The sequence below is a fragment of the Thamnophis elegans genome, chromosome Z (assembly GCF_009769535.1).
Source record: "Thamnophis elegans isolate rThaEle1 chromosome Z, rThaEle1.pri, whole genome shotgun sequence".
Classification (NCBI taxonomy): domain Eukaryota; kingdom Metazoa; phylum Chordata; class Lepidosauria; order Squamata; family Colubridae; genus Thamnophis; species Thamnophis elegans.
This window is the reverse complement of record NC_045558.1, coordinates 18,813,347-18,826,861: the sequence shown is the minus strand read 5'-3', so window position 1 is coordinate 18,826,861 and position 13,515 is coordinate 18,813,347. Positions and strand designations below refer to the sequence as shown.

Sequence of the window (13,515 nt, the reverse complement as noted above, 5' to 3'; positions counted from 1 at the left end):
AATTTTAAAAATCCATTTTTTTAAAATCTTCTATTCTTATTCACCCTTATCTGAAAGACTATTCCAACCTGGTTTTTCCCAGAAAGTGGACTTCAGTTCCTATAGTGGCCAAATGTGTGGGGAAGAGTTCAAATGTAATGCAACTGAAAAGCATCAGATTATCATTATTAAATCAATGGCCAAATTTAGTAACTTCCATATCTTCACCAACTAAATACTTCTTACTTTTTGTGGCAACTTCAAATTATCAGATAAGTGTCCTTACTATTGCTCATCTAGCTGGTCAATGGCAAGCCCTAAAACAGTAATTTCCAAGTAATTTCTTCATTTATTTATTCTGGATTCCGTGCCTTTCCATTCCCAGAGTCTCTAAGCAACTTATATCCAGCCATAACTGTTTAAAATAATAATAATCCAAACATAGCAAAGAGCTTTCATTAGTTACATCATCCACTAGGATAAATCAATAATTGTTGTCTATAAATACTTTTTCTAAAGAACCGTGTCTTCACAGATTTTGAGAAATCCAAATTGGAGAGAATAGTCCAGATACTGTACCTGGAGCAACCTATGGAGACTAGAAAAAGTGCACAGAAGAGCAACAAAGATGATTAGGGGACTGGAGGCTAATACATATTAAGAATGGTTGCAGGAACTGGGTTTGTCTAGTTTAATGAAAAGAAGGATGACATGATAGCAGGGGTTGCCACAAAGAAGAGGGAGTCAAACTATTCTCCAAAGCATCTGAGGGTAGGACAAGAAGCAATGGGTGGAAACTAATCAAGGAGAGAAGTAACTTAGAAATAAGGAAAAATTTCCTGACAGTTAGAACAATTAATCAATGGAACAACTTGCCTCCAGACTGGACATTTTTAAGAAGATGTTGGATATCCATTTGTCTGAAGTAGTGTAGGATTTCCTGCCTAAGCAGGGGATTGGACTAGAAGACCTTCAAGGTCCTTCCAACTCATTCTATTCTATTCTATTCTATTCTATAAAAAGAAGGGTATAATTAAAAAGCTTTGAACAAGGGAACCCTATAGATGGCATTCCCAAAGTGGAGAAACCTTACAAGCATTGCCATTGAGACTCTTCCAGACAATTTCTGGAAATCTAGAGAAGGCAGATTCCAAGATATCCAGGTGTGTTGCTAGTTATATAGAGCAACTAGAATTCAAAATCTTCGGACAGTAGCCTAATTTTATATATAGGGATGAGGGGAAAAACATGAAAAATTCCATCTAGACAGAAACTATGTATATTCTCAGCCTTGGAGTGCCGAAAAACAGAAATTTTCTTAGTATTATTTCTGAACAGAAACCAAACCCAAACTTAATTGGTTCAACATCTCAAATTTCTAGAAGATCCATAAGATTATAGGAACAAAGGAGGGGAAATGACTCTCATATTATTACAGGCCTCGTGTTTCAAATGGGCCTTGCTGCTTGAACTTGAATATAACTGGAATTTTTGTTTTAACTAAACATACTGTATTTTTCAGAGTATAAGACGCACCAGAGTATAAGATGCACCAAGTTTTTGAAGAGGCATTTTTTTTAAAAAAAGTAGGTAGGTAGACAGAGAGTGAAAGAAAGAAAGAGAAATACAGTAGGTAGATGGGGGGGAGAGAGAGAGTAGTTAGGTAGTTAGGTAGGTAGTTAGGTAGGTAGGTAGGTAGGTAGAGAGAGAGAGACAGAAAGAAAGACAGACAGACAGACAGACAGACAGAAATACAGTAGGTAGAGTGTAGGTAGGTAGATAGAGGAATAGAAAGAGAGAAATAGAAATAGAGAGAAATACAGTAGATAGGTGGGGGGGAGAGAGAGAGTAGGGAAGTAGATAGAAGGATAGCGAGAGAGAAATACAGTAGATAGGTAGGGAGAGACAAAGAGTGTAGATAGGTAAGTAGGTAGGTAGGTAGGTAGGTAGAGGGATAGAGAGAGAGAAATAGAAAGAGAGAGAAATACAGTAGATAGGTAGGGAAAGAGAGAGAGAATAGGTAGGTAGGTAGATGTTTCCAGGTGTATTTATCCATGTGCTGGAAAAGGAAATCACCTTAAGACTTTGTCTCTGCTGGCACAGCACTTGATCAATGCAATTCTCATCAATCAATTAAAGAGCTTTCGGAAAGGAAAAAAAAAGTTTTTTCACTCTGCAAACCTCCCAAAAACGGCCCGTTTTTCAGGAAAACGGGCCCATTTTTTTTTTAAAAAAATGACATGCATAGCCTTGGGGGGGGCTTGCAGAGTGTTCCTGTGAGTGTAGGGGGCAAAAACAAGCAAAAAATAGCCCACTTTTCACAAAAACGGGTCCATTTTTTGTCAAAACAATTGCATGCATAGCCTTATGGAGGCTGGGGGCTGGGGGCTGGTGAAGGTAAAAAACGGCCAATTTTTCACTTATTTCTGCCCTCCCCAGTCCCCAGGAGTTGTTTGAAAGCCTCCATAAGGGTATGCATGGCCATTTTGGTGAAGGGGGCAGGGCTTTGGGAGGCAAAAAATGCTGTATTTGGTGTATAAGATACATCCAGATTTTCCTCTTTTTTGAGGAAAAAAGGTTTGTATTATACTCCGAAAAATATGGTATATTTTTAAATAAAATAATGTTTTACAATCAAAATGACTTCAGCTCAAAATAACTGCTTCAAGATTGGAACAGGACTGTCTCATTCTGGAAATATCCCAAGATTTCAAGTGAAAGCACAAATTCCAAACTTCAAACAATTGTTTCCAACTTGAAACACATTCAGTATAGACAGAGAGACCTAATTTGGGCTTGAAGCAACTGTTCCAGATTCAGAATAGTATTCTTCAATGTCAACATGTTCTGAATTTGAAATGTTTAATTCACATCAACTTATTCTAATTTGTAATTATTATTGCATGTATACAATACGAGTTTGTTATATGCTGGTGTGCATTATTCCTGGCAGCACTTCATCTCAAATGTTTATCTGAACATAGGCTTTAACATTTTAGAACTAATCAATCTGAAACTGACTAGGTTCTTTCAAGATTTTCTGATAAACATGAGCTATTTAAGTTTGATGGCGGGAGGGAAGGACATACATACATATACACACACACACATACATACATATATACACACATGCGAGTGTGTGTATTTGTCTGATTTTATATGAAAATTATTGCAAAAAAGAAAGAGATGGATTTCTTTCAAAAGAAATTGATATTTGCATTGACTTCAGTGCTTTAGTTTAATATAAATATTACAGATATTTATTTTATTTGACATTAATGTCCATGTTATGTTTTATCTGAATGACAAGATAATTTGGATAAGGAAAGGAATTATTTATCAGCAGAAACAATTGTTTTCAGCATTGTTCTTGAAAGATAAGAATTCTTCTAAGCTAAGTTTACAATTGCTTTTTTCTTATATTACATTAATTATCTCTTTTTATGTTATAACATAACATAACAAAAAGTGATAAATTTGGCAAATTAAAATCTGCCTATCTGACTTGTCAGTCAGATTAACCTACTATTTATGGGTATAATCGTATTACAAATTAAGTAATCTGTATTCAAAGGTATACATAATATTGTACACTTGTATACAAACTCTCCTGACATAAATCTGAAAACCCTCAAGTTTAAATTCCATCCACAAATTATTCTAAAATTTATTTATGTGTTTGTGTGCACTTTTCATAAAATCGTGAAATGCCTACTAAATCCTACCCTAAAAAAGAAAGAAAATGCTCTTTCCATTAGAGAAATGGCTTTAATTACTTAGACATGGACTTAGACAATTTGTAGTCAAATTTAATTTTTTTCAATGCGTTGATTTCCTGAAGAACATTATAAGTTCTTGAACATAAACATAAGAACACAGGGACTGTTGGATTAGAACTCTGACCCATCTAATTGAGCAGGCTGTCTTTGCAATGGCCAAACAAGGAAATCTACTAGCCTCTTTTCAGATACTCTGAAAAGACTAATTCTTCACCAAGACTAATATCTGTGGATCCCCATGACTTCCATAAACTGCTCCAGACCTTTTATGAAGCCAGCCAAGTTAGTTGCTAGCACCACATCTGGAATCAATTTCTCCATCGGGGAATATCCAGTGGTAGTAGATACATTATTTTATGTGGCAATACATTGATATTATCCTTGATAGTGGGTACCAAATTATATTTTATTTTATTTATTCGTTCATTAATTTATTCAATTTATAAAGCTGCCTGTTTCCCATTTGTGATTAATATATAATACCCATTATCTTTAGTACTTAATAGGCATTTCTCTGGAGCCAATACTAGTTTTAATAGCTAACTCATCAAATAACTTTACAAATAATGAAAATGTTTTCATTTTATCGAAAGGGAACTTTTTTTTCCTTTTAGCTAGGAATAACGTCCTTTTTAGTACAGAATATCATAGACCATTTACAAGGCAAGCCAAAAAGAAAATATTTTGTATACCAGAGATTTTATTATTTAGAAGAAGCTCAAATAGCATGACTGACACATGCGTTCAGAAACCTAGGTAGTTTGCTACTCATACCTTTGATCCGTTTAACATAATAGTTTTAACACTAAAAATTTTGGCTGCAGTTCTTCAAAATTTAGGGCAAGGATTTACTAATTTCTCCTTTCCTAATGCTTTGAGCACTACAATAACAGGGCATCACATATCAAAAGTCCCAGGAAATTGAATTTCCTAAACATCTAAATCCTTAAAACGTGTAACAGCTACTATGAAAAGTTACCTTTCCCAGAATTCCTAGAATTTATATTGCTGATGTTAAAGAATTTAAAGCAAAAAGAGATTAAGAGTTTTCATTTTATATTATAGAGAAGTTTGGGGAAATGTTTTGCTTGATATGGACAAACTTGAGTTCCTGGTAAGTTAATACAAATTTTAGAAATGAAACTGCTTAATGTATGATCTGCCCATAAAGCAGTCCATATATTTAATATGTGTGTTTATCTAAATACAGAAATGTTATCTTCCACACTTATTGGGGAAACATTTATGTTTAATTTGTGGAACAGTAGCCTAAATAGAAATGTTTTATTATACAAAAAGCATTATCTGAATCATTTTGCTAAATTAAGAACTGTGGGGAGTCTTCACCACATGGGGATCATTATTTTAATAAAAAGAACATTTTTGTTTCCGCACAAGTTCCTCTTTTCCAAACCACATCATTCTTACACCCCATTCTGGATTAATTTTAATGCTCTCAGAGCAATAAAAAAAAGCAAGCTCATTCAGTATGACAAACAAAAATTTCCAACAGAGAAGCGAGTACAAAAGACAGAACAATCCCATTGTCTGTAGGCATAAAAGCAGGGGCCATGAACTCTTTATAATTTGCATTTCCTGTCACCCATGATTTGAAAATATTGGTTCACATATTAATATGGAAAACCAATTCAGAAATAGCGTCCATGGGAAACATAATAGAAGGGATTCTATGTGTTCCATTTCTTCCCGCACAAGTGTAACAGCAGGTTGTCAGATTATTTTCTAGTATTCATATTTTAAATTAAACACAACCACTTTAAAATGAAATAAAAAATAAAATAAAATACGAACCAATTCTCTAGGATGGAATGTTTCTTCTTGACGAAAAATTAGTAGGCTAACTGATCCACCCATCTTAGTGCTCCTCAGGAGAGAAACAACTTCTTCTTGGGTTTTTCCTGTTAAATCCACTCCGTTTACCTAAAAGAAAAGGGGGGGAGGGGAAATCTTAAAGTAGCCATAGCAAAGAATGATATTATGATAGATCAGCTCGTACTGAAGGTTAACTTTCAACAGAGCAAGTATGCTTTATCATTGTTTAACGATGAAATCTTGAACGTGCCTTACTTGTGTATAAGTCTAATTCAAAATATTTTTATTTAAGTTAAAAAATGAATCAAACTAGCTCTCAAATCAATTATTCAGACACTTAAACTTCCATTGCTGAGTCAGCAAACCGTAGATTTCATTATTACTTTGGTTATGACTGCTCAGCATTCAACTACAAAGAGAAAATGCTAATTAAAAAGGTAATTGCTTGTGCTCTCTTCTGATCTTTCTAGCACAATCTATGTTTACTCCTTGAGTTGATTTCCTTTTCTTTATTGTAACGGGATTATTAGCTATTTACCTATCACAGTGATAAATAAATCACTAAAAGTTGCTAGATGTCTGAAGAAACCAAAATTATGACCAGGTTCCCCAATTACACCCAAAAATAATATGGTCCATTTGGTTTTGGCTTAACGTGTCCGACCCAACCAAGGCTAGTGTACAGAAAAGTCACGGTTAAATAAATTATGATTAAGCATGAGTGTGAGTCCATAGTCCACAAGTAAGATTATCAGCTTTCTGAACAGGCAAAGAAGGATTCATGTAATTGGAAAAGGGGCCAAATGGGAGAAAAAGCCATGCAAAACAATTTAACTTTCTTAGCACCTGTTACAACAAAAATTGGGAGGGAAAATGCTTAGCCTATATGTATAGGAAATTACATTTTCAAGTGTCAGAAAGAATGACTTTTTAAATCAAAATATTTTCTAACAAATCTTTATTTTCAAGAACATATGTTAGCAATAAAATAGAATCTACAACAACGCAACGGAAATTTTACTATAGAAACATGATGAGTCTACATGTAAACACAAATTTGAAGGGGCTAGAATTTGAAGCCAAGTCTTGAAATTGGACAAAAATAAACAAATCTAGGCTACCAAATATGTCAACAGACAAAAGAAAGTATACAATTATTAAGATTACAATGCATGGAAGTTTGAATGACTACTGCTATGAAATAATCCAAAACAAAAACAAAAATTCTAAAATGTCAAACAATAATCAGGAGTCCTATATCATCTTGGACAAATTCTGTGCAGGCAAGCTGTTTCATTGATTAATCATTCTCACTCTAAGTAAATTTCCACCCATTACTTCTTGTCCTGCCCTCAGGAGCTTTGGAAAATAAATCAACCTGTGATCGCCCTTCAGATATTGGAAGACTGCTTTCAGGTTACCCCAAGCCTTCTCTTCTTTAGGCTAAATATATCTAACTAGACTTTCTTCATATGATTTAGCCTCCAAATTCTTTATTACTTGCGTTGCTCTTCTCTGCACTGTTTCTAGGGCTTCAGCATCCTTTTTATATCATGACAGAATTGGATGCAAAATTCCAAATGTAGCCTCAGAATTATAGTACTGAGAAGTACTATCACTTCTCATGATCTTGATGCTATCCCTCTGTTGATGCATTCTAGGACCGCACTGGCTTTTCTGATACCTGCAACACACCGCTGACTCATATTTAAGCAGTAGTCGCTGAGGATATCTAGATCACAGGGCATAACTGTTGAACCAGATACTGCCTATCCTGTATCTTCAGGACATCACTTTGCTCACCACTAAAATACATCTTGTTGGATGGGGCCTAATGTTGAAGTCTGTCAAAATCTTTCTGAATTCTTCCAATGTGTCAGCAATTACTACTACCCCAGTTTGGTGTCATCCACAAATTTGATAAGTACCCCTTCAATTCTCTTATCTAGATCATTTATGAGGACATTGCTATTGTTGAAAATTTACTAATAGTGTAAATCCACATCACATACATCTAAAATCAAGTCATATTGAAGTAAGCAAGTAAGAGCTAAGTTCCAGAAAAAAGAAAATGCATTAAATCAAGTATAATAGTCACTACTATATACAAACCTCCTTATAGAAACTGGGACAATGTTAACATACCATCATCTTCTATCATGGACCAAGGAAATCCATTAGCATAAATAATGCACTCATATGTTGCAATAGTGCTAAATTGCCTGAGAACTTAAACCGTACTTAAGTAAATTTCAGTGAAATGAAATGCATGAGTAAAAAAAGCTATTGGATTTCATTATAAAGTGGAAGCTGGCTCTTTATCAATCATCATATAATGTTTGCACTATTGCAAAACCAGCATGCCCAAAGAACAATCCAGATGCCTTTGTAAACTGTAGTATACTTTCACTTGGAAAGCAAAATCATAAACAGAATCTCTAAAAACTTCCACATGCAAATCTTTCTGTTTCTTGTTTCTTTGCAGAGGATCATGCAAAGCTTGATAGATTTAGTTAGTTCCAGTGCAGGGGGACTGATTTCATAGGCTATGAATATGTAGAGCTCAGAAGAGCAATAAAGGCACAATTTAAACTGAGATACTTTAAACTGGAACATTTTAGCTCTCAGGATTCTAAGCATGCCACATTTTTCACTAGTATGGTTTAGGTGACCCCGAAATGGATGGGTATACAAAGATCATTAATTTGAAATAGTTTTCATACTAGTGTCTCCTCAGTGGAACATCCTTATATGAGGATAGAGCAGCCCAATTCCCAAAATATTTTACTTTTACAGAAAACTATTAAAAATATTTTTTCACTTAAGTATTTGTTCCTAAATACTGGGATACTGTAGATTTGGAGCTAGGGTTGTATGGATTTATGGATTCAAGATGGTAGATAAGGCACCCGATTTGTTTCTCATTGCTCTTATTTATTTTTTTAAGTCATTATGAACAGGTCAGAGGGTTTTTTTTATATAAAATGGTACATATGTCAATCAGTTAGTTAATTGAGGGACAAGCTAGTTACTCAAAAAAGAAGTGGACCAAGATCCGTTTTTGAAAGTAATACAAATTTATGATGGACTTTAAAAACCTTTAAGCTATGAACTGCTTCCCCATCAATCTATTTGGACATTAATACTTTCAACATTTATGTATGTGAGTTATGATAATATGAGAAACAAGCTTCCAGACTGAGAAATACTCTCTCCAGGGAGGTTTGCCTGACCAATGCCTTGTTATATTTCTGTGTCATATCAGATAAAATTTCTGAATTTGTATTCAATCTTTCTATTAAATAATTTTAATGGTGCTTCAAAAGGATTGTATTTTATTTTAAAATATGTGCTGCAAATGGAAGAAATATTTTTCAAAAGTGAATAAAGGAATTAGACCATAAAATTATTTGGACATAGAGAAGGTATATCTAATACAGAATTCTTCCTATTGTTGCCGTATAACTGTAAATAGTGCCTACAAAGGCATAGAATAATTAGAATGTCTAGTTTCATTTAAAAAAAAACAAGATATACTTCAATGTTTAACCATAAATAGTACTGATGGAACCAATGTGAGATACAATTTATTCCTGGTAATAATTTGCTACAGAACTGTTCAAATGTCTTAATATTTTAAGATACAGTTCTCTAAAATGGTCCATACTCTTTGAAATGACAACTATTACATAAAGAACTGGACTAAACATTGTTATATTTTCCCTCTTTCTTTTCTATGTCCTCCTGTGAGCTTACAGTTAAGGAAAAAAATGAATTAGCACCCCCCTGCATTAAAAGTGATTGCCTTACTTTATAGTAATATCATATCATATCATAAACCTAACAATAATAAAGTATTTGATCCCCCCATAAAACAATAAATAAATAAATCTATCTGAATTTCTATTTTGATAGACTATGATTATTACCTATATTCATTTTTTTAAAAACTAACTCCTGACCACACATACATAATAATACTTAAATATTTAAAATGCGTTCCTCAAATCCACCATCATTCATTATTTGTCCCTTGTTATACTAATCTATGTCTTTGCTTCCTATGAACTGTAAAGGTCAAATCATTCCATCTCTCCAGGATATCTGTCCAAAACTACAGCTTAAGAGGGTTTGATCCAGGCTGAAAGACATGTAATTTGTGTCATAACAAAAAATGCTTATCAGATACTATACAAATTCTAAGACCAGGCATACATTATATATATATATATATTATATATAATTTTTATAAGAATTAAACTTAAATACAAAGCCTTGTGTTTTATCCCAAATAATTGTTCCACCACGGTGCACTATTCCTTATGTCAATCTATTAAAAACACAGCCCATCTTACCAAAACAGTTGATATATCCAATTATTCTTTGAATAAAGCCCATGCACACATCCCGATAGATAGATGATAGATAGATAGATAGATAGATAGATAGATAGATAGATAGATAGATAGATAGATAGATATTTAAAATCTCTGTTTTCTAAATGAGACAGATGCTCTTTGTAAAGCAAGCTAAGTTATTCCTGTTTATTAACATTGTTATTCTGAAAATATGAAAATCAGAAGACAATACTCAAGAAACCTGGCACAGGAGATGAGGGGGGGAAATTAATTGGATTGCTATATAACTCATATAAAAGTAAGATGCTTGCCAAAAGGACTTATAAAATTCCCAATAGCATTGTGACATTTCATCACCTCAATGAGTCGGTCTCCAGCCTTTAATCTTCCATCTTGAATAGCTGCGCCTCTTGGAAGGATATTTTTCACATAAATTGGAGCTGAGCCACCAATAGGAACATCTCTTGAAGTGATGCTAAATCCTAGGCCTTCAGTACCTATAGAAATTATTTAAAAGTATTGTCAGCTTATTCTGTGCCTCTGCATTATCAGAAACTTTGGATTTACATAAAGCTACCTAAAAGCATCCATATTTTCTTTCTACAGCTCATCATATTGACTAAATACCGTCTGATATGGTCTTTCACAGAATGTGCATATAGCTCTGATAGCCATATCAGACAGTTTCATTAACACTGCTTAATATATTTTTTGCTTTTTTCAATACTGTAAATAAATGAACAAGTATAATATTCCTTGTCTGTATAATTGGATTCTCTCTTGATCTAGCCTTAGTACTGGGGTGAGGGAATAGATCACATTTTAGATCTTAGCTATGAAGAAATACTGAAAATTTAAAAAGGTTCACAAACTTCTAAGCACCACTCTATGGAATCATTCTAGTAATATTTCCTGGTCCAAAGGAACTTCAAAGACTGGGAAGAAATCCAAAAATATCAATACAGTAGCAATCTTCCAGTAAAGATAATTAACCAGGGTAATAAAAGCTGCCTCAATTCTGTATCAAGACCTAAAACCAGATGGAAATGGATTTAAATTATGAGCTGTGTATAATCACTAACCTACTGAGAATAGTGGGACGCATTCTATGCAGAATTTTATAAACTGCCTCCCCCCGCTGCTTTGAAATAGATGTGGTGTCAGTATAAAAGTAGACAATAGTGTAAAATCTTAAGGAAGCTATAAGTTTGTTTTTGATTGTCCTGCTTTTAAATTTCAGTTTGTTTAATCCAGTCAGCTTCCTCCAGTATCTCAAAAGAAAGGCTACACAGAGGCACAAAGGGATAAGGAGTTTCAATGACTAAATTCATGTTCCCTGCTCCACCTGAAGGAACACAGGCTTGTCTACCTGTCGACAACTGTTCTTTTCTGGCCTGTGCAAAGTTGCAAGGAAGAGTGACTTGTGAAAGACATCAGAAAATTCTGCTCCCCAGTTTTGCCTACATAAGCCCACTGAAAGTCTAGTTTTAGCCTGATTTAATTTTTTAAAAAACAAGATTTAAAATATGCCTCGAAGCCTGCTCAGTATCTGAAAAGAACATACACATAGAGAGCATATAGAAGAAACCAGAAGCTGTCTAATTAGAGCAAGAAGCAAGGATGTTCTATAATGTTTCCAAATGTTGTGTGTGTGCATGCACACACATATCAGTAGCTAGAAAGGGCTGGATTTTTTAACAGCAAGTCGGCACATAACATATGAATAAAAGATCTTAGAAGCAGGAGTCTACAAACTTGCAGAGAGATCTCAGTCCAACAGTGGCAGGGTATACCAGGAAAAGCATACAAGCAATCCTAGATTTATGATTACAACTGGGTCCAGAATTTTGGTCATATGTTTTGGTCGTAAGTCATTGCAGTTGTTAACTGAGATGCCCACATGATCATTTCATTCAGTAACTACAATCCTGGCTCTCCTACGTGTGTTTGTTAAACAAACAGAGCAAAAGAGTTCCATGCTATAGGGCGCATGGGAGTTAATTCCATGGCTGGCTTCCTTTCTCTCACCCATCGCAGCCTTCCCCTCCCATATAGGCATGGAGAAAGGTAACGCAAATCTCCAGAATCTAAGCTTCCTTTCTCTAGCTTTGTGTGCTTTCTGCATAGAAAGTTAATGAATGTATTTTTCTGAAGAATAGAAACATCAGGTTCACTAGCTTTCTGGCCAGAAAGAAGAAGGGAGAAGTAACAGGAAGCAGAGCAGGATTTCCAAGGCTGCAGAAGCTTTGCACATCCTGGTGGGACAGGCAGGAGGGGAGTTTCAGCCCCTCCCCCAATAGTCATAACGTTGGGCCCATTACCTGGTTTCTGAATTTGATCATGTGACTACAGAGCCATTGCAATGGCTGTAACTTTGGGCAGTGGTAACAACTCTTTTCTTTCTGCACTGTTCATAATTTGAAATAGCCCCTGAATGAATGGTCATAAATTGAGGATCATATGATCTGTACATCGAAGCAGATGGTATTGCATATAGCAATATCTGCAAGTGAATGGACTAGACCCTCTCAAGTCCAGGTGGAAGATTGCACAGAATGTTGTAGGGAACAACAGGGCAAGCATCCTGTAAAAAAGAGATGTCAAACTTGAAGTGTCACATTGACATATCATGACTCCCCCCCCCTTTCACTAAGCATGGGGTGGTCAGTGCATGACGCATGCAGCTCGCGAGCCACGAGGTTGATACCCCTGCTGTAGAACTTCCAGGTTCAGATAGATAGGCAAGTAGTGGCCAATTAACCAGGCACTATGTAGTAGAAATAGACTAGAAGTCAGTGGTGGTGATAGATGTAGCAGTACTGAGTGATAGGAACATCAGAAAAAAAAGAGCATGAGAAAGTAGAGGAGTACCAGGGCCTGAAGGTGGAACTGTAGAGGATGTTTGAAACAAAAAAAAAAGCAAAGTGATTCCATTGGTGGTAGGACCATTCACTGCTGTGATTACTAAGCTGGGAGAGTGGCTCCAACAGATTCCCAACACCACTGGAGTTCTCTGTCCAGAAGAGAGCAACATTAGGAACAACAAAAATATTGCATAGAACCCACAAACCCCCCAAGAGATCTCTGGTACAGGACCCAAGACGCATAACACCCATAGGGTAAGAAGGGATATATGTACATACAGACATACATGCCTAGTGTTTAACTGCTGTTGCTGTCCACATGCCCAGCAGACATTTTGAAAAACAGATTGTTCATTTAAAAAGTTCCCTTTGTTTTCTCTTTCCGCTTGGGTTTAAGCAGAAAGGAACCTTATACAACATTCAGAGACTATTATCTCCTTTAGTCTCCCATGTGGAATTAGCTGAGGCCCCTCCAAAGTTTTCATCTTTTGACTTAAGTGCTTGTGAACAATAAAAAGCGACAGTTTTCTGCAATGAATGTTCTTTGCAGCTTTGGGTTTAATTAATTTTATTCTTACTTTGTATGCTGAGACCTCCCAGAGGTTTCACCTAAATCATGAATTGATTGCTTAATATCTTCAGTTTCTTGCATTTTTTTTTCCTCTTCGTATCTAAATCAAACATTATGGTTTGCTATGGACA

General features: G+C 35.1%; 1 protein-coding gene across 1 annotated transcript in view; it reads right to left on the bottom strand.

Moving 5' to 3' along the window:
• Positions 1 to 13,515, bottom strand: part of PARD3 (par-3 family cell polarity regulator) — a 492,108-nt gene that overhangs the window by 92,927 nt on the left and 385,666 nt on the right. The window contains exons 10-11 of the mRNA XM_032237658.1: positions 10,307 to 10,446; positions 5,571 to 5,699 (exon numbers count right to left, since the gene is read on the bottom strand). Coding sequence (XP_032093549.1) covers positions 5,571 to 5,699; positions 10,307 to 10,446 — 269 coding nt within the window. The remainder of the gene's footprint in view (positions 1 to 5,570; positions 5,700 to 10,306; positions 10,447 to 13,515) is intronic.